Source organism: Larimichthys crocea, chromosome XII (assembly GCF_000972845.2).
Source record: "Larimichthys crocea isolate SSNF chromosome XII, L_crocea_2.0, whole genome shotgun sequence".
NCBI lineage: Eukaryota > Metazoa > Chordata > Actinopteri > Sciaenidae > Larimichthys > Larimichthys crocea.
In genome coordinates, this window is record NC_040022.1 from 24,030,831 (window position 1) to 24,055,580 (window position 24,750).

At 38.8% G+C, this 24,750-nt stretch overlaps 1 protein-coding gene across 2 annotated transcripts in view; it reads right to left on the bottom strand.

Annotated features, from left to right (window-relative positions):
• LOC104933649 (ras-related protein Rab-26) overlaps window positions 1–24,750 on the bottom strand; it is a 48,405-nt gene that overhangs the window by 2,042 nt on the left and 21,613 nt on the right. Inside the window, exons 5-7 of one of the 2 annotated variants that reach the window (XM_019254011.2) lie at window positions 20,087–20,139; window positions 1,167–1,232; window positions 148–204 (exon numbers count right to left, since the gene is read on the bottom strand). In XM_019254011.2, the coding sequence (XP_019109556.1) occupies window positions 148–204; window positions 1,167–1,232; window positions 20,087–20,139 (176 nt within the window). Of the gene's footprint in view, window positions 1–147; window positions 205–1,166; window positions 1,233–17,989; window positions 19,055–20,086; window positions 20,140–24,750 lie in introns of those variants that run through there. The other variant, XM_027285607.1, reaches the window with a different exon arrangement.

The window sequence follows — 24,750 nt, forward strand, 5'->3', positions numbered from 1 at the left end:
GTCACATGTGCGGCCTTGATTTCACAGGAATTAAAAGATGAGTTCAATGATTTCTGGTTATGTAAGGTGCAACCTCTCAGTGCAACAGCTGTGGTATCTGGATGGGGATAATTATGCCCATGTCTTTGTTAGTTCACAAAGATTTACCTTTGCAAGCCTCTCGCCATCTTCTCTCTTCACCACCCTCTCATGAGTGGCATCAGCCTGGTGAGACAGGGAAAACAAGGTCACACGGGCGCACATCATGCACGAAACATCAGTGCTAAAATTACAACATCCACCCACCCACCGCGGAGATCTGCTCGCTATTTGTCCACAGTTTACGCGCAAGCCTTTCCTGGTGCTCAGGTCTGATGGCGGCTAATGAGGCAATATTGGCTCTCAGGGTGCTAATTAAGGGCTGATATGGAGCGTGGGGGACTGAAACTAGACAGAGCTCCAAGGCAGAGACATCTGTTCTCTGTTCAGATGGAGGGATGTGAATGGCAGTTATAGAAAAAAAAGTGTAACACTGATATTTGCAAATTAGCATCTTGAGATACTGTGAGATGTGTGTGTGTGGATGCATGCTTGAATTAATTAATTTAGATGAACTGGAAATATTATTGTCACTGATGATTTACTGACTGAGCTTTAAGTTGGTTTGGTTCCTTTTTTTAATGTACATACAGAGTGCTGATGCCAGTAAACATCTAGGATTTTTACTTTACTTGTTTACTTTACATTATTACATTTTTTTTTAATTAAATATGAGAGTTGTAAATAAGGCTGATAAGATTCTACATTTTTGGTATTTTCAACAAACTCTATAAAAGACCAAGAACACGCAGAGCTCATTGGTTCCTATGTTCCTTCCTAAAAAGGGTCAAATTTCCTAAAACAGCTGAGCACTGTAGTTTGTAGCAAATTTTACTTGACCAGGATCGGTACTGTATTTGTCGGGAACTAATTTTAGCATATGTAGCGTTGTCTCACTACAATTCACTGTAATAAAGTAACATGTCACTCAGTGGGACAGTGTGGCTGGCTCACTGGTGTGTTTTTAACCATTTTTTGATGACAGTGGAGTTTTACTACACAAAAAGGAATAAGATGCATCAGAATTAGGCTTTTTTTCTTCCACTGTGTCTCTACCTATGTCACAGATATTTCCCATAATGCCTTGCCTTGTTTCCAAGCAGCATGAGCACCACATCCTGCTGGGCGTACTCATGGATCTCAGTCAGCCACGCCTGGTAACAATATAGGACAGAGAGACGACGGACAGAAAGAGAGAGAGAGAGAGAGAGAGAAGACAGGGTAGATGTTAGACAAGCAAAAAGACAACAGGAGTGTGGAAACCTAAAACAGAACAACCAAAGACACAGGTGTGTAATAGACATAAAAAGGACTTTAGGGAAAAGAAAACCTTGTCTGGGACTTGACAAGGACAAGCCTGAGCTTTAAATCTAATAACACGAATAAACAGGAGGAGAAATGTGTGAGCAGCTACAGCGTTTAGAAGATGAATATGGGTAAAAAGGAGATAAAACAGAGACAAGGACAAAGAGATAAAAGGGATAAAAGCAAGAATACGTTTTTGAGAAAGTGAAATACACAGAGAGCTATAAAACAAAAGCTCATTAGTTTAATCAACACAGTCTGCGCTTTAACTACAGTATGTACACAGTGGGAGGATAAAGCTTTACGGGGGGGACAAACAGCATCGCTGACTGTATGAACTCCAACAACACCTGAACCATTCATTCACCGTTAGTGAGCATTTAATCAGCTCAGACAGACACCTGCAAACCCCTCCTGCTGAAATAATATCCTTCATCTCAGCACAAAGCTTAACTGTACCCACAGTGAATTACTTCACATTGGATTTCTGACCGGCTGGTGATCAATGCGCCTTTTCTTTAGTAGTCCTTCTCCAGAGCATTTCCTCTCTGACAGCTCTCTGTAATTAATTCCGGTGATGACTGTGTGTTTGCAAAGAGATATCACCAGGGTCACCCCCAGCCAAAGGTCATGTTAAATAAGAAGATAAGTGAGGCAACGTCTGCTGCCTGTGAATATCAGAGTCTATACATGTGGCTAAGGAAGACTGTATGCACATGTCAAGTGTAAGCAGGAAGCATGTGATGATGTGAAAAAAATGTTAGTATGATATCCTAGGTCAAATTTATCTGGGTGTACATTATCTTGATAAATACTGAAATTTATATTTTATCCAGATTGAAATATCTTCAAGAAATATTCGGTGGATTTCCGTGAATATTTGTATATTTGATTTGAAACACGTGCACCAATGGCATGTCAAACTTTTGACTTATCCACTGAAATATCTCAACAGTTACTGGATGGACTGGAACAAAAGTACAGTATGTATAAAGACTTTAGTGGTCCTTTAGTGGGTTTTTACAGGGTTCTCTAGCGACACCACAACGTTCACATTAATGGTTTTGAGGGAAATGTCTTACTGCCATGAATTTTAGTGATCATTTAATTTATTTATGTCATGACATCATCACCAAAAATTTCAGTTTTTCCAATACTTTGATTTATAAACAAAAACCCACAGAACTTTCACTGAAATTTCCACCTGCCTCAGCTGTATTTTGTGTGCATGTTACCATGCTAACCATTAACAGTATTAACAACAATAATTAGTAGGCAGAGCCTGTTAAGTGAAGCCAGTATGAAGTGTCTTTAAACGCCATTCTTTCTAATGGCCAGCAGGGGGCAGTCCACTTGACTACAACATAAAACATGAGTTTATGACGCAACTTCTCACTTATTACATAAGTCTATGGTCTGTACATACAGAATGATGTCCAATGTGAAATGTATGGTCCCATTTAGAGAAAAATAGCAGAGTGTGACAAGTCACTCTCACCAAGTCCGTCCAGCACAACACACAGGTCTCACAAAACAAAGATCAAGCTGTCAAACTAAGCCGTGATGTTAAAATATGAATCCGGATTGTGTTACTGCATTGCCTATTTCTCTCTTAACATATTTTAGTGTACTGTTTGGATGTTCGGCCACAGTCAGACCATCGCACATCCAAACTCTGGAGCCCGGAGCCTTCAGCCAGTCATCTCCACATCCAACAAAACGACGCATGATCCTCTGCAGGCTCCCGTGATTTTTATTGCATGACAATGCTCAAACGTGCAACTGCTTGATGAATAAAAGATCAGCTACCCTCCCATCATACTGCTCATGCAATCTGTCACTCATTTTAACAAAAGATAAAAATAAAATGCTATTTGCTCATAAGGTTCGACATTTTATTCTAAAATGGTTTTCTATTTGTATTTGTTTTCTGGAATAACCAATTGTCTTTGCCCTGTCAGTAACCCTCTAATGTTCCTGTCAGATGTTGATTTATCTGAATAGCATTTAAAGGAAAATAAAAGAAAAACATTCAAAGACTTGATTGTTTTGATCTAAATGCTTGTTCACTCTGGGCATTAATGTAGGTACAATTAAATGAACTGTGCTGAAGTTTTTACAGGTTTAATTTAACGTGTACAACACTGGTGCGACCACATTTGCATTTATTACGATTAACTACAGTTTCAACTATTCTGCGTACACTGTTCACCTTCCACCACTTGTGTCCTCTAGTTTATTGTGTTGCCGTGAAATAAATGCTGAATCACAATTGATGTGCCATGGATTTAATGAGGTCAGAGAGGATTGGTCATTTGAGAAACCAGAATGTGGCTGGAAGGTTATTTAATAAGGCAGTGAGCTCCACCTGTGGGGAGTGAAGGACCGATTTAGAAAAACATTTAAAGACATTTATAGAAAGGTCTGGCTGAGTTGTTATTTCGAGAAAACGAAAAAAAGATTGAGTTGGATTGTCTGAATTTGCATCCCTGGTGCTCTTCAGTATAGTGCTGAAGGAGCGAAATGTTACTGAGGAACATTTTGTATGTGGATAATTATCCGCTTCATGCATAATTCAACTCTCATTCACATGTCGCTTAGCTAGATCCGCTTTGCATTTTGTGCATCCTTTAAAAAAAAAAAAACTGTGTTTGTATGAGATAACCTCTATCAGTCAAATTAACTAACACAACTGGTGTGGACATTTGGCCTTTGTAATAGAAAGTTATTGTGCACCTATCCAACTTTGCAAACTCTCATCCTCCCACAACAAGTCTACGGTTAAGATTTGACAGCTTGCCTCTGAGGGATCTTCCCCATATGCTGTGATTACTGTTGATGAACCCATAGCTTGTAATTAGATTATTCATCTGTTTATAGCACACCCCACCTCATGGGTCATTTCACAGATACAATCATTGATTACAGATGATGCCACTTGTCACCTATTACGAAAGCCTCCTCGTGTGTTATCATCACAGGAGAGGAATGACACGCAGTGATTCGAGAGACAGCAAAAATGGATCAACGCACTCAATGTGATCTAGAAATTATCATTTGAATCAGAGAGAGGATACAAGTGAGTCCATTTACACAAAATACATCCTTGCCTGAGGAAGACACAGGGATATCATACCTGGCATTAACATGAAAATGATGTGGAGCTGTGTTTTTCTTAATGCAGGCTCTCCTTCTGCCTCCTGTGTTTGAACTAAACTTATGCAACTCTAAGCCATGAAGGGTTGCTCAACACACTTTCTTTGTGTCTAAGCAGCCTTGCAATACAACTATTGTGAATGTTTTGTTCGCCTGAATTTACACAATTGGCAATGGACAAATTATTAACACTATAATAATATAAACACTGCTTTTAATGTTTGTTTTATTTAGAACATTTTTACTTTCAGTTTTGAGTCTGCCATGATGCTAGCTGGCTTCTGGCTTCAATAATTATCTCCACCGTAGTTGGAGTACAGTAAACAGTAGTTTTCCAGGGTTTCTCATTAATACAGTACTATATAGATAAAACATAATTATTTATTATTTATTTATCTTTCTATTAAGAACAACAGGGCTGGAAGCAGTTATATATCAAGCTCCAAATAATTCTAATATCCTCAGTGGCCATGGCTGAAGGAACTGGGTTGGGTTCATCTTTTATTCAAGACTAATACCTCTGGCCAAATGCTCAGGGAGCCAAATGTCAATGACAATGGGGCACGATGGAAGTGGCTGTAATTCATTTCTCTGCTCCTTTCACTGGCAATGGCAAGTCCCAAAAGAGCGTGTCAAATAAAATGCAGCTTGAAGTTTGTTGGTAAACCTTCAACAAACCCAGTCGAATTCAGCTGCTCACTTCCTATTTTTGTACACCGATTTCTGTTCTCAGTAGTCTAAAGCTCTCATGAATTCAAATGTCAGTTTGAAGGTTTGAACAAAAGTAACCCTCTCAGTCAATATTAACAAAATCAAAAGTAATTAGTTGCTATTTGCTCTAATATATTAGATTTTATGAAGCTAAAATGCCAAATGCACCGCCGAAACACTGTCCGCCTGCTCAACGACAGGCGATAACAATGGCAGAGACACTGCTGTGACGGAGAGAAAGACGGAGAGGCAGAGAGGGTGCCAAAAGGCAGCAAAATGTAGAGACAGACAGTGACAGTGAAAGACAAGACAAAGACTAAAGGATCTGTATCAGAGAGGAACAAAGATAAAAGTCAGGCAGACAGCTGCTGGCGGCTGCATCGTGACATTGGCGAGACAAGTTGTCACTGGCAGAGGTATGTGAGGGTACTTCTGATTTTGTCTTGTTCTCCTTTTGTTGTCACCGAGATGAAAAAGCAGGGCTGTGTCTAGATGCCACCTACCTACACGCTGAACCTTTAAAATTGTTCAACAGGCAGTGACAAATTACATTTAGTCTTGTTACTATAAAAGTGTTCTCACACTTAGAAAACTTTTAAAAGATTTTAAAGTGTTGAAGAGTTTTTATGAATTTGCAAAAGATCTTTCAGGGTCACTAGATTCATTCTGTGATTATGTTCTATCATGCACCTGTTGGAAATTTACAAGCAGAAACAAAAGCAGCTTTTGGCCACAGTTGCCCTTGTGTGTGCATTTCGAGAGCTGCAGATTTTTTTTTCCTTCTCCACTCGATCGTGGTACAAATGGGAGAAAACGTCAAAGAGGCACTCTCGCTCGCTCCACAGCTCCACCAATTTATCCTCCTTTTCTACAGTCCAATAGAACCAAGACTTCATGCTCTTGGGCCTCCACAGAGTACCCTCCATGTTTAGCCAGTTGTTCCTGATGGTGCTGTTCACGTGATTGAACGTCAACATTTGCATGACATCTAGCAGTATAGTTACTGATTGCAACCCTACTGCTTCACCCACTCCTCATCGCGAAACGTTAAAAAAATGCCAATGTTTAGTTTTTTTTTGTTTTGGGCTACTGTAGAAACATGGTAGCTCAACATGGTGGACTTCTTGGAAGAGGACCTTCAGCATCTGCAGACAAAAAAAAGCTTACTGTAACTTAAAAACAAAACGTGTTATTTTTAGGTGATTATACACCAATGACAACATAGTTGTTTGTCATATTCTGTAAATAGAAATCCTGTGGACTAAGTTTTAGCCAATGACAGTATAAAAAAATGGACAGAGCCTGAGTGACGTCACCCATAGGTTTCCAAAGCCGAAAATATGCACCACTTGCTGCCGCCATGTTGGATGTACTGCTTCTTCCGCATCCTGTCTAATCTAAATATCGGTGAATACATGTGTCATCGGCAGACCAGAGGTGGGTCGAAAGACAGGTGGGTGCTCTAATAAGCCACCTGTAACAACACATACCTGTCAATTAAGTGGCAACGCTGTTAATTATGCGCAGCTTTGATTATCATCTAAATGGGTAAGTCCCCTCCCACCTTAGCTATAGAGACCAAAACCATTGCCTGAACCAGGCTGTTTATTTCTTATACGGCCGCTTATGGAGGTTGACTCACTTCTGCAGCCTGTCTCAAGTGGCCACTCGAAGAATTACAGTATTTACAGCACTTCTGCATTGGCTTTTTTTCCCAGTACCGGAGGTTGCTGCATGGTTTTACCGTACACCAAATGAACTAGATGATGGGAGCAAACCAATTCTGGAAATTTGTCTGCAACAGTTAAGGCCATTACTCTTAGATTAGATAGTCCCTGATTAACATAAAAGGTTTAAAGGTTTCCATTTCTCAAGGCATCAGTACCTAAACATAGCAATTGTAACACAATCCAAATATTACCCAACATGAGATGCACTGTGCAGTTTTTGTATCAGGACACTTGTGTGTTATTGTTTACTTTAAAACAGAAAATTTGAATTATTTCACCAATGTGTAATAATGAATTCCTTACACTGCATCTCTTTGCATCCTATTAAAACTCAGATGATACTTGTGATAGTGAGCACAATAATGAACAAGACTAATTCCTCAGTGTCTTTCCATGTGACACAACCTTCCCTCTGTTGCACTTTTATCTATACAGATGTTTTATGGGTGGCAATGCTATTCTTGTCGAGCTTTGATCAGAGTATTACACCAAACAGACAGAGTGGAGAAGTCTGCTCTCAACAACAGGGGGAGTCAGAATGAACCAACCCAGAAGAGCACATGGAGAAAGTAGGACTTCTCCCCTGAGAGGAGGTTTAAGCTCCACGAGGCAGCTGAGCTAAACGGAGTGACACCGTGTTGCTGTCTGACATACAAGGAAGACACAGAGAAATCCTGTCACGCTCAGGGCTGTTTCATACAGAAACAAATCAATATTTAATACACTCAAAACCAGGGTTTACAATGCTGCCATCTGCATTTTAAAATCTGTCACTCTGTAATAAAGACACATCAAGTCCCTTCTGTGTTAGAAAATAAACACATCATACAAAATAGAAGTAAACAAAAAAACCTTGTAACCTGATTTCTATGGTCTGAGAGGGAAGAGAAAGGCTTTTATGTTTAGAAAAGAGCAGCTGATGTGTTGCCAGCAAACAGGGGTGACACATGTCTCGATGACTGATGTCCTTTGAAGAGCTGCAGTCATGGAGTATGAGCATGAGTGAGAGTGAGATGTATACCGAGGAACGATCCTCACTTCTGTCGCCTCTCTACCGATTTGTTTTTGTGCTGTAGAAGCTGAAAGCGCTGACCCCAAACCTGTGCATCTCCTTCAGTCAGCGATAAACACCGTTTTAAACCGGCTTCTCATGTGGAAAGCGTCTGTTGTCATAAGTATAATTCATGTGAGTGACAGCTTCGCTTTACGTTAAACCAATCATGTGGCTGAAAACTTGTCAAGAAAAATATTTCTATAGTAAAAAGAACACTCTGATGAAAGAGATTTAAAGGGAATAAAAGGATTGCTTTGCTTGAAAGAAATGTTTTTTCTTCCCCTATTTACGTCCTTCCTCTACAGATATTAATGTGATTCAGCCTGGCATTCTGACCAAACTGCAGAAAGACAAAGGAACACAAGCACATGTTGCCAAAGGAAGAAAAATGACTGATGAGCTGAGGATGAAACAAGGTCAACTCACAGCATTTGTCTTCTTTGGAGAAAAACCAAGCCAAAGGAAAATATTGCAACTATCCGTGCTTTTCCTGAAACTACAGGCACATTAACATATGTGACTCTTCTTTTTCAGGTTAAAGTGTTAATAAACCAGCTAAAGGCTTATGTTTTTACAGTCCTATAATAAACTATAACAAGTCTGATGTTGAAGTGCAGTTGATGAAGTATACAATTTGCAGAGAATACCCTTTTTTATAAAGATGATTTTTTTTATTCATCGTATTTCTTAATAATGTACTGATGTAAGCATCAACCCATGATATAGACTTTATTGTTAATATGCTAATAAAATATACTATATACATAATACTTTATCGTTATAATGCAGACTTCTAAGAATATACTTGGTAATCTTAATTAGTTTTCCCTTTTATTGCCAGCATTTGTGCAGAAATTAAAAGGATTTGCTGCACCAATCAGCAACTGTCTGTTGGTGAATATTAGAAAATTAATGTATACTGTTTACTTGATTTAATACGCACATTTAGTATGATATGTTTTTGATATAGCAGCTCTTTTTTTTTCACCTAATTTGTTTGAAGCTTATGTCAAGAGGCAAATGCATTCATAAACCCTGCAAGTGCATGCCAGGACATCCACCTTGTAAATGAATATAAAAGAGGAAATAAATCAATAATTTAAGGTTTTCAATAAGTCATAAATGGAAAGAATGGAGTGGGGAAAATGCCACGTGCCAGCAAAAATGGAGATTTAGTGTGAGCAGACTGAAAGGTCTCAAAGCTGCAGAGAAAACAGAACAGAAGTCATTAACCTGCAAATGTGCCACTTTACCACATTTTCATTATAAAAAAAATTGATTCATATATCAGATATCAACCTCATGGCAGGAATGTAGATGCAGTTCACTTTGTTGTTAGTTGTGGACCAGTTTTTGGAGATTGTGTGCACATACACAGTCCTCATTATCATGATATCTTCTGTGACATCCATGCCAATTGTTTACAGAGACATGTGCTGGAGTGTCAGAGGTGGGTGTGGGGCTCAGTGCCATCCTGTCACTGTATCTGATAGCTTGTCAGTCCTTGTAAACCCAATTCTTTTTTCTTTTTAAAAAAAAGTATGTTCTTTTGGTCTAAAGGAGCTTCTGTTCTTCTATTTCTGTTCTTCGTCTCTCGACAATCTAGACAGATATTTGAAATTTCAAATTCAAGTTGATGGGCCATGATAAAATAAAGGAGAAGAAAACATGTGTGGGAAAGCTTAGAAAACACCTAAAGCCATAAATAGAGTTGACTGACTTTGATACAGTCACACTGTGTGGGAGGAAGATGACCTCTGCTGAGATACCGCTACTTTGATCCAGTGCTTCTTCTTCTGCTGATATGAACCCACTAACATCTTAGATCCAGTGCTAATGCCTTGACATGCTGCAGGTTTATTAACACTACAAATGGATTCTGGCACAACAAGCTGTGTGTGCAAACACATATTACAGGCAGTTAGCACTAAACTTTTACAGTGCTGCTGCAGTGATGTACTTAATTGTACTCAGAAAGTATTTACTCACTTATAAATGTGCAGCCAATAATTTCAAAATGCTGCATGTTCTATTTCTGATTGCACTTTTTACAGTATGTGTGCTCTAAATGAGGTTCAGTCCACATGAAGCAGTAAATCTAACTGAAAGCTACCTGTTTTCAAGTCTAAGCTGTTTTCCTTTCTCCTTACTGACGTTAAGGACATTCATTTGAGTGAATACACCATTATGAAGTGTGTAGTTAGTGTGTGTAAACATGCTTTCTTGCAAGATTTTTCTGGCCACTTTCGGGTAGCAGAATTCAGCACCTTTCAGCAAATAGCTGCTTACAGATCCAGCAGTTACAGAGCAATTTGAAGTTTTGTTTGTGACAGCCTAATGAATGTAAAAGTCCAGTATTCACTCTTTTTAGATCTGTGTGTATGGGATGCAAACAACTCCTGAGGGGAATATCAGGCTCTTTAGCTGCCAAATGGTCCACTATGTTCACCAGCTAATCGCTAACTGAGTCTGACTGCTGTAAAAATAAAAAGAGTAGGATTCATTGTCTGGGCACGGCTTATGTTTCATTGAAACCCATCAGACAGTAGTTGAGATATTTTAGTCTGGGCCAAAGCGGTGGGTCCGACGTTTCTCATAATGCAACTTGATAGAAACTTCTGTTAGATCATCCCTGCTTGTTAAACGCCCACAGCTTCACCCCTGCAAGCTTTCTGTTAAAAAGGTCCAAGCTGAGATAACTGCTGCTGACATGACTCTTAAATAAAGGATGCAGTAAGTTTAATCATTTCTTTTTTTTACCCCCAATATTTGACCATTTTTCACGTCAGTTCATAAAGTTTGTTTTTTGTTGCAGATTTTTGTTATTAAGGCTGTTAGTTTGTTAAGGCTGCAGCTTGTGAGACTTCCACCCTTCCATACCTTTATTCCTTTTGTGTCGCTTAAATTTTTTTATTTGGAAAACACAAGAGCAACATGCTGTTCCACAACAAATGTCATAACTAGAAAATTTCTAAAGAAATTTTGAGTGTGCGTGACTCTGGCCCCGTCGCCCCCATACATTATTATTGACACTGCTCAGTAAATTCAGTATTAATACAACAAGCGTTGTTTTTTCCCTTCCTTCCTTACTTCCTTCCTTACTTCCTTCCCTCCTTCCTTTCGTCATTCCTTCCTTTCACCGTTTTTTCCGTCATTCCTTCCTTTCACCGTTTTTTCCTTCCTTCCTTCCTTCCCTCCCTCGTTCCTTCCTTCCGTCGTTTTTTTCCTTCCTTCCTTCCTTCCATCATTTTTTTTCCTTCCTTCCTTCCTTCCTTCCTTCCTTCCTTCCTTCCGTAATTTTTTTCCTCCTTCCTTCCTTCCGTCGTTTTTTTCCTTCCTTCCTTCCTTCCGTCGTTTTTTTTCCTTCCTTCCTTCCTTCCTTCCGAAGTTTTTTTCCTTCCTTCCTTCCTTCCTTTCCGCCTTTCGAAGTTTTTTTCCTTCCTTCCTTTCGTCGTTTTTTCCTTCCTTCCTTTCTTCCTTTTATCGTTTTTTTCCTTCCTTCCTTCCTTCCTTCCTTCCTTCCTTCCTTCTTTCCTTCCTTACTTCCCTCCTTCGTTTCGTCGTTTTTTTCCTTCTTTCCGTCATTTCTTTCCTTCCTTCCTTTCCTCCCTTGTCATTTTTGTCCTTCCTTCCTTTTATAGCTCCTTTATTTCGTCGTTTTTTTTCTTCCTTCCCTCCTTCCGTCATTTTTTTACTTCCTTCCATTTAAAGCAGGCATTAATTGAAGTCTCATTGATCCACCAAATACCTGACAAGATGAAAAACCAAAGTCTGTTAAATATCTGTTGAAGTGAGTGAGACGACCAATTTTCCTACGTTTGTAGCTCTAAATGATTTCTGTAGCTTGATATTTGCGAGCCAAAAAAACGGCATAAGAATAATAAGCGGAGGAAGCGCGGTGGATAACATATAGTGTGCACTTTCAGGCAGACTCAATTACTCTGGATAATGTGCAGACCCTGCTGTGTTAATTGTTTTGGATGATTTAATTTGTTTTAGCCATCAGACAAAATGAATATAATTTGTGTTAATGTTCAAGTTTCATGTTCACGTAGAAGCCACCTACACTCTTTTAGAGGCCGCTTACTATTCTGCTCATACATATAATTGAAATCCTTTTTCACACTCTTTTCTTTTACAAACAAAAGCTATAAGGTTCTTCTGCCTGCATGGTAAAATGATTGCAGGGCTGTGATAAAAAGTCAGAGTAACCACAACAAAAATAATGACGCCTCTGCATTTGTTCATGCCAGTTCGAGATAAAACACTCCAAAAAGACAAAAGAGATAGAGGATGACAGAAAACCAGAGTTTTGTATTCAGCATGTGAGGGGGTTTGTGTGAGTGAAACAAACATTTTTCTTCATTGCTGCCTTCTAAACTGTTTTAACTTGAATATTTCTTCTTTTCATGCACCACTAACACCATCTCTTTATCAAAATATTATAGGTTAATGGGTGACGGGTATGCAAACAATAGAACTAATACATGCCTGTCCTCCTTCGATACTTTTTGATGTAATAAAACTTGTAGACTTTGAGTTCAAAAAGTCCAAAGGGCGGTTGGGCGCTTTAATTTATGACTAAGCTCTCTTTGATTTTTCTAAATAGTTCATGGTGATTTTTGATGCTGAATGAAGAGATAGAAGTCAGTCAGTCTGCAAATCATATTTTCGGCCTGAGAGCGTCTGAACGGCTTTGACCTTTGTCACAGGTAAAGAGCTTCCTTCTGCTGAGCTGCAAACTCTCAAAAGGCAAACTTAAAAGGCACTTTTCTAGTGATCAGGAAAAAAAGAGGTGTTATGTAATGAAAATCGGCAAGATGACGAAGAGATGGCCGTCCTTTTTCTTTTACAAACTCTCCACAACAAAGAGGAGCAGCAGTCAAACACCTTTGAAACAAATGCATCGAGTAAGGTGTTTCAGTTACTTTCATTCCCGCTGGGAAATTGAATTGCTCCAACGACAGCAGAAATCAGACAGCCTATATCTTCATTCATCTTGTGCATGTTTGTGCTACACATGAGCGTCCCATCTGTTTTGTCACTTTGTAGCCAGACATCAAAGTAAATGGAAATGTCCACAGAAAGCAACCCAAATACTGGTGGATCATTTTCCCTCCAACACATTGTATCTGCAGAGCTACACTCCACCGGCTGCATCATATACAACTATAGTCAAGGACAGGGAACAATCTACTGCTGACATACTTATAATATTTTATACAGGACAACAAATTACACATGACGTTTGAGTGACAAGCTAATGAATAAGGATTACTGCATGTCATGCCCTTCCTAACATCTAAAGATGGTGGTATAGATGAATCCACGATGTGTTAACTTGCCTGAGATGAACTTCCAAAATGCCAGAGTCTCTGCTGATTATAAATGAATGGTATTTAAATTCATATCACTGCATTATTTACTGACAGTTTCTCTCATCACCATCTGGTGTGGCGGTGCCATGACATTTAAATAGCAGCTATGTGGTAGGCAGGTGGCCGTTTCATTTGAAGCCAGACCGTGCCCCGGGGACAGACAGAGAGAGATGAATGAAGGCACACAGACGAAGGTTTCATCTCTCTCATAGTTTTTTTTATTGTGTTTCTTGAACACAGACACGTAAGCATGGTTCGTGCAATCAGTGTATGCAAAAATACATGCAGCGATGTAGGAGCAAGCGCACCCACTAAGTAATACATCATGTAACAATCAGCATGAAATCCAGACTGGTCAATAAGAAACTTTACTTGAAGAGAGCATGTATTCCAATCCAGCTTAGAGCTATTGATCTGCACAGTCAATATGAAACAGAGAGTTTGTGTCCTATGAGACTGTCTCACTGGAACCAGAGCCCGAGCGCTGATCAAATCTGATGTAATGAGAACGCTGTAGGGATTTATTTTTGGTTTGTCTCCAATCAGAAGTACAGTTTCAGGTCCAAAACAACATGAGTGAAGCTGGAGTCTTGCTCAGGGACACATCAGCAGAACTAATATTTTTTTGACCTCAAGTTCCTTTTAACAACTGTCAGTGTCTTCCAAAATCATTAAAAAAAGATTCACATGACAGATTTATGATCTGCCAGTCAGAATTTTCACATTAATAATCAATGAGACAATGTGACAAGCATTACTAGTGATGAATCCACAGAAAATCATTACCCGACTACAGAGCAATGTCTTTCAGTGTGTTTTTTCGGTTATATCTATACAGTTTTGACTCAGTCTCCAGTGTCGATTCAGCCACAGCAGTCAGCTGTTGTTGAGTAAAACCAATGACGCTATAAACAATGGACGGGTGACGTGACCCAAAAGTTTCCGAAGCGCAGCTTTGAAGCCAAAAATATATGGTGCTGGCCGCTGCCATGTTGGCTGTACTGGGCGAGTTAAAAAATAAAAGAAAGCAAAGACCAATAACATTTTTTGTACTAGTCTGTAAATATGTTTATTTCTGCTAGACATTTTAATTTAAAGGGCGCTTATGGAGACTGACTCACTTCTGGAGCCTGTCTGCATTGGCTTCATTTCCCAGCCACAGAGGTTGGCGCTTGGATTAAACTCAGTGTATGCAATCGGTCTTTCACCCAATAGCCGACAGACATTGCAATCATTTGGTGCACATAGTGGAGCATTTAACAGCTAAGGAGCTAGACATTTCCTTTCAAAGTGACCAAAATGTCAATTAATTAATTCATGTCAGTTAATTCTTGGTTGCTACAGTAAACAGTTAAGAAACAGCGGTTGTCCTGTCTTTCCTACAAGGATATAACAACATAATACAACAGCATCACACTGCTTCCACCTTTCTTTCTGACAGAAAACAGTCATAATTCATAATTCTTTTTGGCCATTTAAATAAACGATCAATACTGAAGTTTTTCTGGCGAGAAAAGACTCTTATCAACATCGCAACTCTGTCCAAGATCCTAAAGCTGATGGGCAATCTCTCTAATCACCATAGTAATGAGCTGCTGCTTTAGATTTCAGGAACTGCAGGTTAATTGGCAGACAGAGAAGATTGAATCATTCTGGTTTGACAATCTTTTTGATTCCCATTAACGGCAAACGATCCTAGCTTTGACTGATAGCGCCACAGGGGCCAGGCTGCTTTTTAACAGAGTAACCCAGACAAATGATTTGCAGCAGAGACCTAAATGGACTCTTATAGTCTCCCTGAAGCAGTACATCTGACAAGAAGACATTCATCACATTACTAAATGGCTTGTGTATTTCTGCTAGAATAGCTTACACCAACAAATGCTTTCTTGTATTACATAAACAAATGACGGATTCATGGCGCTGACCATAATAAACTATATGAAACTTCTGAGTTAGAGTCTCTGTATCTGTAGATTTAAAGAAATTACATTTTTATTTTCAAACACAAGTATCCTATCCAGCTGAAAGCAGTATAAAATGGATTGTTTTGACAGAGTCTCTCTTGCCTTAAGTGTTAAGTCTTTCTCCCTCCCTATATGTCGTCAGTGCTTTGGTTGCCTAAATGTCTCCTACAGTAGCTGGGGAGACAATAATACACCACAGAGAGTAGCAGGTCTGAGGACGGCAGGGGAGAGAATGATTTGCCCCTCTCATTTCGCCCTCTCCTTCAGAGCGGCATTCATCACCATTAGCGTTCATTAACATGAGTTAGTGCTCGTTAGGCAGTGGTGTGCCAGCAGGCATCTGTAGCTTGCCGCCAGGACTGACTGAATGTTAGAGTGGTGGTGGGATGTTGAGACAAGAGCGGAAGGAGGGATGCAGGATCGACATGGCTCCTAAGATTATCCTAAATTTATCTTGGAGAGACTAAAAAACAGTTTCAAAAAACAGTCTTTTTGATGATGTGAAAAATAAAGACTATGTGTATGAATAGAGAGTGATTTTAAAGTAAAAAAAACACATGCCTGAGGTGGAAAAGTTGGTGTATTGATAAAAGCAAAATGTAACAAAGTACAAGAGATGAATGACAAACGATGAATGAAAGACGTACATGAAACATGGGACTTAAACTTCCACTGTTTGAGGTTTTATTGGTGCTCTTTTAATTACATTTTCTTGTTGCTCCCTTGTGAGAATAAGAGCCACTATTTGTTTAATTGCGATGAATCAACTCCTAATTACATAATGGTAGCGGATGAAATTCAATCAAACTTTGTGCCACATTTGGACAGAAACATAGCTAGTAAGTCAGCACACACAATACCAGGACCCTGAGACTGAAGCAGCTAAATTGAATACAGACATCATTCATTTTATTATTTATGGCTTTTCCTACTGTGACATGTCAAAATGTCTTTTTGAAAAAATCTAGAACTGATGTCATACAGAGGGCAGGGCTGGCCTGAAATGTAATTACAGTGGTAATGTTAAGTTATACCAGGCAGGGATGGTCCCTCAAGGGTGAATTTGTTGTTGTTGGAGTGTTCAACAATTTGGAAACTCTTGAGAGGACATTGCATCAGGTGGCTAATACAGAGTCCAGTCCTGCGGCTACAAGTGATCCAAATCTGTCCCCCCAGGTCAGAGAAACAGAACCGACTTATTAATTATCAATAATCACATGAAACTTGTGACACAGAGGGTCAGGATGTCATGTTGTGGCCATGTTAGGTTGATTTCATGTTTTGACATTCACATTATTACATAAGTTGTTAGTTAATCCGTTATCCAAACAGAAGAAAATGAATCACCAATTACTTTTTACTTATTACTTATTATTTAGTCAAGAAAAACTGTTTCAGAGCTTTTTTCTATTAAAAACATTCTCTTGAAAATCTTTTGGGTTTTGGTTTGTTGGTCAGACAAAACATGAAACTTAAAGACACCATCTTAGGCTCTGAGACAATTAGCCACATTTGTGACAGTGAAAGTTCATTAACCGAGAATATTAATAAATAGATCATGGTTGTAGATAAACGAATGGAAATAATTGTTCGTCTGATGACAAACTTTAGACACTATCACATTAAGAGCATACTAAAAGGATCATAAGCTCAAACATTGAATAATCCAGGGAACAGTGTGAAGGACATCTACCATCTCTCTCCTTGAGCTCCTGTTCACATCTGGGGCTAAAGTAGCACATTTCCTCTGCTTTAATTATCTCTCAGGGCAGATGGGCACATCATATGTCTCTGGCAGAGACAGTGGTGACAAACACTCTCTCTAACAGCCCAATGGCTGTTGTGAAAGAGACATTTCATCTGATGGCCATTGTCAATTAAAGCCCTTGAAAATTGCCAACCCTACTCTTGCAAGGTGCACTTAATGTACAGAGGGAAACAGCAGGTATGATGACATAGTGACACCAGCTGGCACAACTTCAGTCCATCTGACAGCAGTGGTACTATGAAGGAGGGTAATGGAGAAGATAGATGTTTTGAAAAGCTGCCATTTTGTGGCATTACATGTTTCACAGGAGTGCTGCTGCTCAGCTTTTTTCCCCCAACAAAAGAAAGTTTTTTAAAAATGTTTTACTTTCACTACAGCATGACTCTAGAAACACATTATTTTATTATTGATTAAGATATGAATTATTTGTTTCAGTTATTAAAAGAATGCACTCACAGTTCGAGTTCTCCGCTCTATCCTTACAAATCCTCCCTCCCTGTGGTGCTGATATTTTATTTCTTTTTTATTTTATTTTATTTTTTAGTGCTTCTGGTGTTTGTTTTTGTTTGTTTGGTTCTATACTTTCACAGCTTGCTTTACAATTTTCATAAATACAAGTAAAAAAAAGAATAAAAAATAAAACAATACGGCACTCGAGTGACAAATCTCAGTAGCAAACATACCACAAAACAACTCACTTTTCTGAATACAACAAAACGCCATTAGAGCTTCAAATGCATACTGCCAAGTTTGTTTGTTTTTTGCCTCAAGGTGACTATGTGCTCTGCTATATTGAATTTTTAATTTTCTTTTAATTAGCTCAATCAATAGAGGGAATGTCTGCGTGCCAAAGATTGTGATTTGATTTGTAAACGGCTGCAGGACAGATTGTATCAAACTGATTTTATTTAAATAAAGTTACATGGTCACAAGTTTCTATACAAGTGTCTTTTATGAATCATGATCATGGAGGAAATTAAATTTTGTGCATTAGTAAATAGTTTCCTTTGCATGAGTGCTCAGGTTATTTCCTTCATCCTTCATCTGATCTGTTTTCAGTGTCCCTGTTACCTAAGTGCATACAGCAACAACATTTAAACAGCGAAGTCCCAACTAGTAGGGACAGGCGCCACAGTGGCTCGGTGGTCAGCACTGAGTTAACCCCACCAGGACTGACTGTGACCTTTCTGTGTTAAGTTTTTCCCATGACATTTCCCTCCTGCACTATAAAAATATGCATCTTACTGGTATAGACCAAGACACTGGCCACAGAACTGGAGTCAGTCTCTGGGCAGTAAAAGCTACTAGAAACCCAAAGCCGCAACAACCTTCTAACGATGTAATTTAGTCTTGTGTGCATTATAGTAAGCAAAGGTATTAGGAATTAGTATCCAAATTTATTTTATTCCAGAATCCAGATTCAAAATAATGTCATTAACATTTATGATGCATTTAATTCTGCAAACTAACCAAAAAACAAACCCTCTCTGCTCTTAGTCAGTCTCAATCAACCTCAAAGCCAGCTGGAGCTGAAAGAAACCAACTTTGCTATGTTTAGTGAAATAAATAAACTCACAAACTGTCAAGAAAGGACCTTATTAAGGTTCCTTATTAAACAAAAAAATATATAACCGTACACCTTCAGCTCAGATTAGTGTAACTGTCCAACAGTCTTGGTTAGCCTCTCTACTGTTCTAACAATCACCAACTCTGGTTTGTTCAATATAAATCCTCAAGTCACAGAGTGAGATGTCAAAATATAGTAAAATTACAGTTTTTTTTAAATCAAAGAAGTGGTTTTGAAGGGAGCGTAGATAGACAGCTTCAGTTCCCAGTCGGAATAGGATGTCTGACAGCAAAGCCTCCATGCCGAGGGAGCAGTCAATCAAAAACGGGATCTCCACTGCCTACACAGTTTTGAGAAATGATTTGAACACAAAATGAGCTGTTTTTTTTAATAGTTCTGAAAGATTATTTTCACTTAATGTTTTATGGATGCTTATTAAGACTTTGATATCATATATGCATTTGAATGCATGATTTCCAGCCACATTTCCAGAGGCTTTTAGATTAGTTGCCCACTGTTCTGATGATGAGTCAAATACAGAAGACAAATTTCCCTGCAGCAACCAATAAAATATAAGTTAACCCAACTAAATTGCTTAATAAAAGGCCATCCTTTGGCAGATATAACCCATCATTTCTCTTGGGGTTACCATCTAGAATTTTAAACACGGACTTAATGCTAAAACTTGCTGACAAATTCATATAGTACACGTAATTGGCTCTGACTGCCAGTATAGGAGAGTATCCACACCAAGTCACATTGAATCCCTCACATTAGAGTGGAGAGAGAGAGAGAGGGAGGCATGCAAAAAGAGACTGGAGGTCGGCCAGATGACTGGACAGTCGAGTAGTCCCTCTGATCCAAGTTCTAACTAACAGCTGATCATGCTATCCTTCACTAAATCACATTCAATCTCCACCATTCCTCATGTTTCCCATTTATTCTGCTGTTTTTCTCTCCCCTTTGACAATGAGACAACAACTTCAAGAATCACATGGGCTGTTATGGTTGTTGCAATAAATGACACTGACAATGAAGCACAAAGCCATATCATCCAATTATTCATTCTCTGGTGTATCAGATGTTACTGAGCCCTTTGTGACAACACTTGTGGCCAAAGTCTAGCCGCAGCCTCTTGGTCTATAAAATCAATCTGCCGGGCAAAGATAAAGTTAATTAAAATGAATAATTTCATATTACCATGTCAGGCATGGCATTTGATGCACATTTCTTTTGAACGAATAACATGTCTGTTCATGTAAAGTGTGGAAAGAAAGTGAAAGCATGAAATTGATAGAGGTTGCAGGATCAGATTGTAGTTACAACAATTACACACTTACAAGGAACAAAACGCATCAAAAGTGTAACTTACCTGTATGTTGTCAAAGGATGTTTTGTTGGTGACATCATACAGCAAAAGCAAAGCTAAAAGAACACAGAGAAAAAGTTTAAGTGAATCGTTTCAAAATGTATGACTCATTTCATATTGTAAAACGGTTTGATGGAAAGGACTCTCAGTGAATGTTAAATTTAATCTTTCACCTTGATGTCTCAACTCCCCTTCAAATTAAATTATGAAAGAGTTCATTTTCACTCTGGGCATTAGACTGATTAATTTGAATTCTCTCTCTTGGCCAAAGTCCTGCATCACAATTGGCAGGATTGAGACAGACCAGAGTTAAGACTTTAGCTGGTAAATTTACTGTACATAGCATGCCGTTTGGCCAGTAAAGACATGTCACTGAAAATGGCCAGGCTAGGGACATTGGTTATATTGGACACAACTCAACCTTGAAGAAATATGACAGATTGAGCCTTGGTTTTCTTCCCTCATATAAAACTCTGAGGTCAACATGACATGGCTGTTCATGTAACCTGTTTAACAGTTTCTCCACCAGCATCAGCCATGCAATTCTTTATTTAGACTCCATTTTGTCCATTTCTTTACACTGGACAGAATAAAAACACTGCATGAGTACACTGCTACACGATACTACAGTAGATAATATTTGAAATATTTTATGAATAACCCACCTTATTATGACCTTGATTCAAATAAAATAATATATTGATACAAACAGTATATAATTAAGTTTGTTAAAAATTCAACTTAACAACACAGATGATACAAATATAAGAAAGAGCCTTTTAACCCGTCCCTCTAAGAGTTCGCCCAGGGATTGCAGGCATTTAAGAGGCAGCAGAGGAAAGGTGGTCGCAGGAGAGATGAGTGTGGTGCAGACTGTGTAATAAAGTTCTGCTCGATTTGTCCTGAAGGTGGTTCTCATTCTTTTGCCATCTGTTATCACTCAATGGTTGAAGTCAGGACAGGAAAATCATAGACTTCTGCCACTGTTAAGGGTGTGTGTGGATTAGAAAAAAAGAAGCCATTATGTAATAATAATGTTTCAGTATCTGTAAAGATCAGCCTCAATTGTTATATGTAAAAAAAAAAAAAAAAGAGTTAATCAAATCAGTCATTTGCAGTTTAAATAAACAGAACCTCTGTTTTGTTTTGAGTGCCAGAAACACAATGGACTCAATCAAGAAGTCTCATTATACACGGGATGCACTGGCAAATGGAACAGTGAAATTGAGGATTGGATGGAGGAGATTGCAAGCACAGAATAGACAAAGGCTTGATGAGAAGGGGAAGAACAGAAGCTGAAATGAAAAGCTAAATGACAAAAAGGGAGAAAAAGCTAAATTGGTGAGACAGAATGACTATAGTGATGACTGAAGTGGGAGATAAAAACAAAGATGGAAGATTGGCAACAGGAATTAAAGAAAAAGGATGAGAATATGTTTGTGCGTCACATTCATTCAACCAAACACTTCTTTTTCAATTCCACATCTGTAGTTGAAATTACACCACTTGAAAAACTTTCATTTGTTTCTCGCCTCATGCATGCTTGATTGTATGAAATCTTTTTATAATGTCACCTTCAATTTGAGCGTCAATGCTTTTCACTTAATTAAACCCTGCTTTATAAAGCAGTGTAGATACAGGTTAGTACATCAAACATTATTGTTAATGAAAAGAGTTTAGGAAACGTTTCCAGACACACAAACAGTATTTTTTGTGAATTAGCCTCACTTAAACCCTATTTGTTAAAAGTGAATAGATCATTTCATTTATTTTAAACCATTAAAAAGTTGATGATTACCCACTTAGAGCTTGATGTTGTACAATATGTGGGCATTATTTAGATGGTTTTAAATGTGCACAATCAAAACAGGTATAAAATGGATTCCTGTTTATTACACCTACTACAAAATGGTGAAATTTAACAAAAATAATTGGACTAAATTTCCAGACTTCAGTAAGGAATCCCGTTAACTGGATTATCTTCTACCTGGGGTTTTTCTCACCAGGTTAATTCCCCAGATTTTCTTCAGGTCCTCCAGCATTCAAACAAACAAATCAAAATCCAAATGAAAGAAATGAACGATTTCACAGTGGGCATTATTTTGTATCTGAGCTGAGCAAAAGAAGAGCTCTTAATCATTCTGGGATGAGACAAACAAATGTTTGTGCAAATTACTGTGTGAGACTAAAGACCATACCGTGGGAATGTGAGCAATCTACCACCATGCTGTTTCTTTGTTTTATTATCTCAAGAAACTAAATGCCTTTGTTGAGGTGAAATGTTTGGCAGACTTTTATTTTTTATCCAACAGCCTCTCTGAGCAAACCTGTAATTTTGTTCTGTCTGGTTTGTTTTTTTTTATCACCATCTACACAAATGAGCTAAGATAAGTATAGTCTGCAAAGTAAACACCCTGGAAATGTAAACTAAACAATCAATGCTTTTTCCACAAGAATGAGCTGAAAGATATCTGATGGCTGTCTACACCTTTTCTCCCACACAGCAGATACAGTGCAACATCTATAATAATACTCCCCACAAGCCTCTCGTTCCCTCTCTCTCTCTCTCTCTGCTCGGTCCTCTTCCCGAGCCTCTCCTAATTCAGCGTCCCTCTACCCTCCCACACTCGTCCTCTTCTCTCGCACTTTAGCTCTGGATTTTCTCTGCCTGCAGCTCTGCTCCGGCCCCCAAAAATGTATGGCAGCGACAGTTAGCGCCATTCATCATGTTTCACCTTTGGGGTTTGCAGTCTTTCTAGTCTTCCGACCACTCGAAGCGCTTTACGCTACGTGTCACAGACATTCATGCACTGATGGCAGAGGCGAGGTGCCAAGGGCTCATCAGAAAGTCACATTCACTCTCACACACACTCACTGGCACAGCTTTCAGGAGCATTTTGGGGTTCAGTGTCTTGCACAAGGACACTTCGATGTGTTATGCAGACAGGAATTGAACAGCCGATCTTTCGATTAGTAGACCGTCGTGTGTGTTTGCATCTCAAATGTTGTGTGTGTAAATGGGTTTAAGATTATAAAAGTTTCTTTGGGTTCGACAAAGTCTGAAACATTTGCAGATTTGGTATCGACATGGGTGTGCAAGTGGAGTGCAGTATGTTTTAGAGGCTGTTTCTAACTCGGTCTCTCTTATCAGACAAGTGAGAAGTTGCTTTTAAAAAAGGTCACACCTGTGATAATGTGCGCAAACCCTTGATGTTACACCGTGCTCTGTGGTATAGATGGTGCAGCTTATCCTTCAATATGTCTCATGGTAGTAATGGAAAAGTAATTGAAAATCCTCACACTAAGATGTCTAAAGCTACACTGCAAAGATGTGTGATGTGGTTTTGAGAGGAAGATATGTTCCCGGGCATTGTGCCTGAAACTGGACCTGCTAAAAGTCCTCCAGAGTCTCCTTCCTCTAGGAGACAGAGACAAATAAATCTTGCTATAATTATGCAGGCTAACTGCCAAACCATGACATGCATAATGAGGATAATACACAGACACAGATCATTTACACTCATTAAATCATGTATGCATGGAGTCGGTCACACACAGACAACCTGTCCCTGCTTAAGTTGCGTAAACCTAAATAGATTATACAGACGCAGATCCAGACGGTGAAACTTCCCTTTGATCACACATGGATTCCTGACTGCCTAGACATTAAAAGACTAAACGGGTTAATGCATTCTCCATACATATGAGGACAAAATGACAAACACATACTGCAACACTGTGTGAATATCAAGTACCAAAAAGGGAGCAGAGCCACCATTTGCCCCTTCAGGGAAAAAGTCAGTCCAGCTTGGAAAGCTGCTGTGTGTGTGTAGAGGTAAAATTCTACATTTAATTTCATTTAATTTCATATCAAGCTGTTATCCACTAAATCACTAACTGTGTATGATATTTAGCAGTTTTTGTGTGCGTATGATCTTGGATTAACAGCATGAGAAATTGTATTTACACTCTGGATCTAATCCTGTATAACAGCTTCATAGACCTGATTACTGTTGTTGCTGATAAAAGACACTGTACTGTATGTGTGATTTATTTATTCCTCCTAACATTACCTCCTAACTCACGTGAACAGATAAAAACACAAAAAAGATGACTAATTATTAGTTTTGGTTGAGGTTTTGTGTCTCATACGCCAGGTTATGTGGATTTCATTCAATGATATTTGAGCAGCTCTGTCTTACCATCTTTGTAAGCACACAATGGAGAGTTGCCACTAACAGCTTTCTAAATTAACATGCATGCCTAATAATGACATCAACACAGACATACACACATGCAGATTCATACACACAGATGAAGACTGATCATCAAAGAGTCCTGTGAAATCTGAATGTATCATCCTTTCATTCCAGGAAGGATCATCTACACCTTTACTCCAATAGCAATTATAACTGGTAGAAAATCTTTCCAGAGAAAACAGTCTAAACAAGAATCCTCCATTTTACTGTGCCTTTGTGTTCAATGTGTGTAAGCGTTTATTTTCTAGGGCTTCATCTTCACCTGCCATGTAACACTCATCTAATCGACACTCCATGTATCAGGTAGTAAAAGCAGAAAAAGACACAACACACTGGCCTAATTTGCATGTCAGCGAACAGAGATTGTTTTCAACTCAGAGGTAAATCTTGTAAAGTACCACGCTGTCA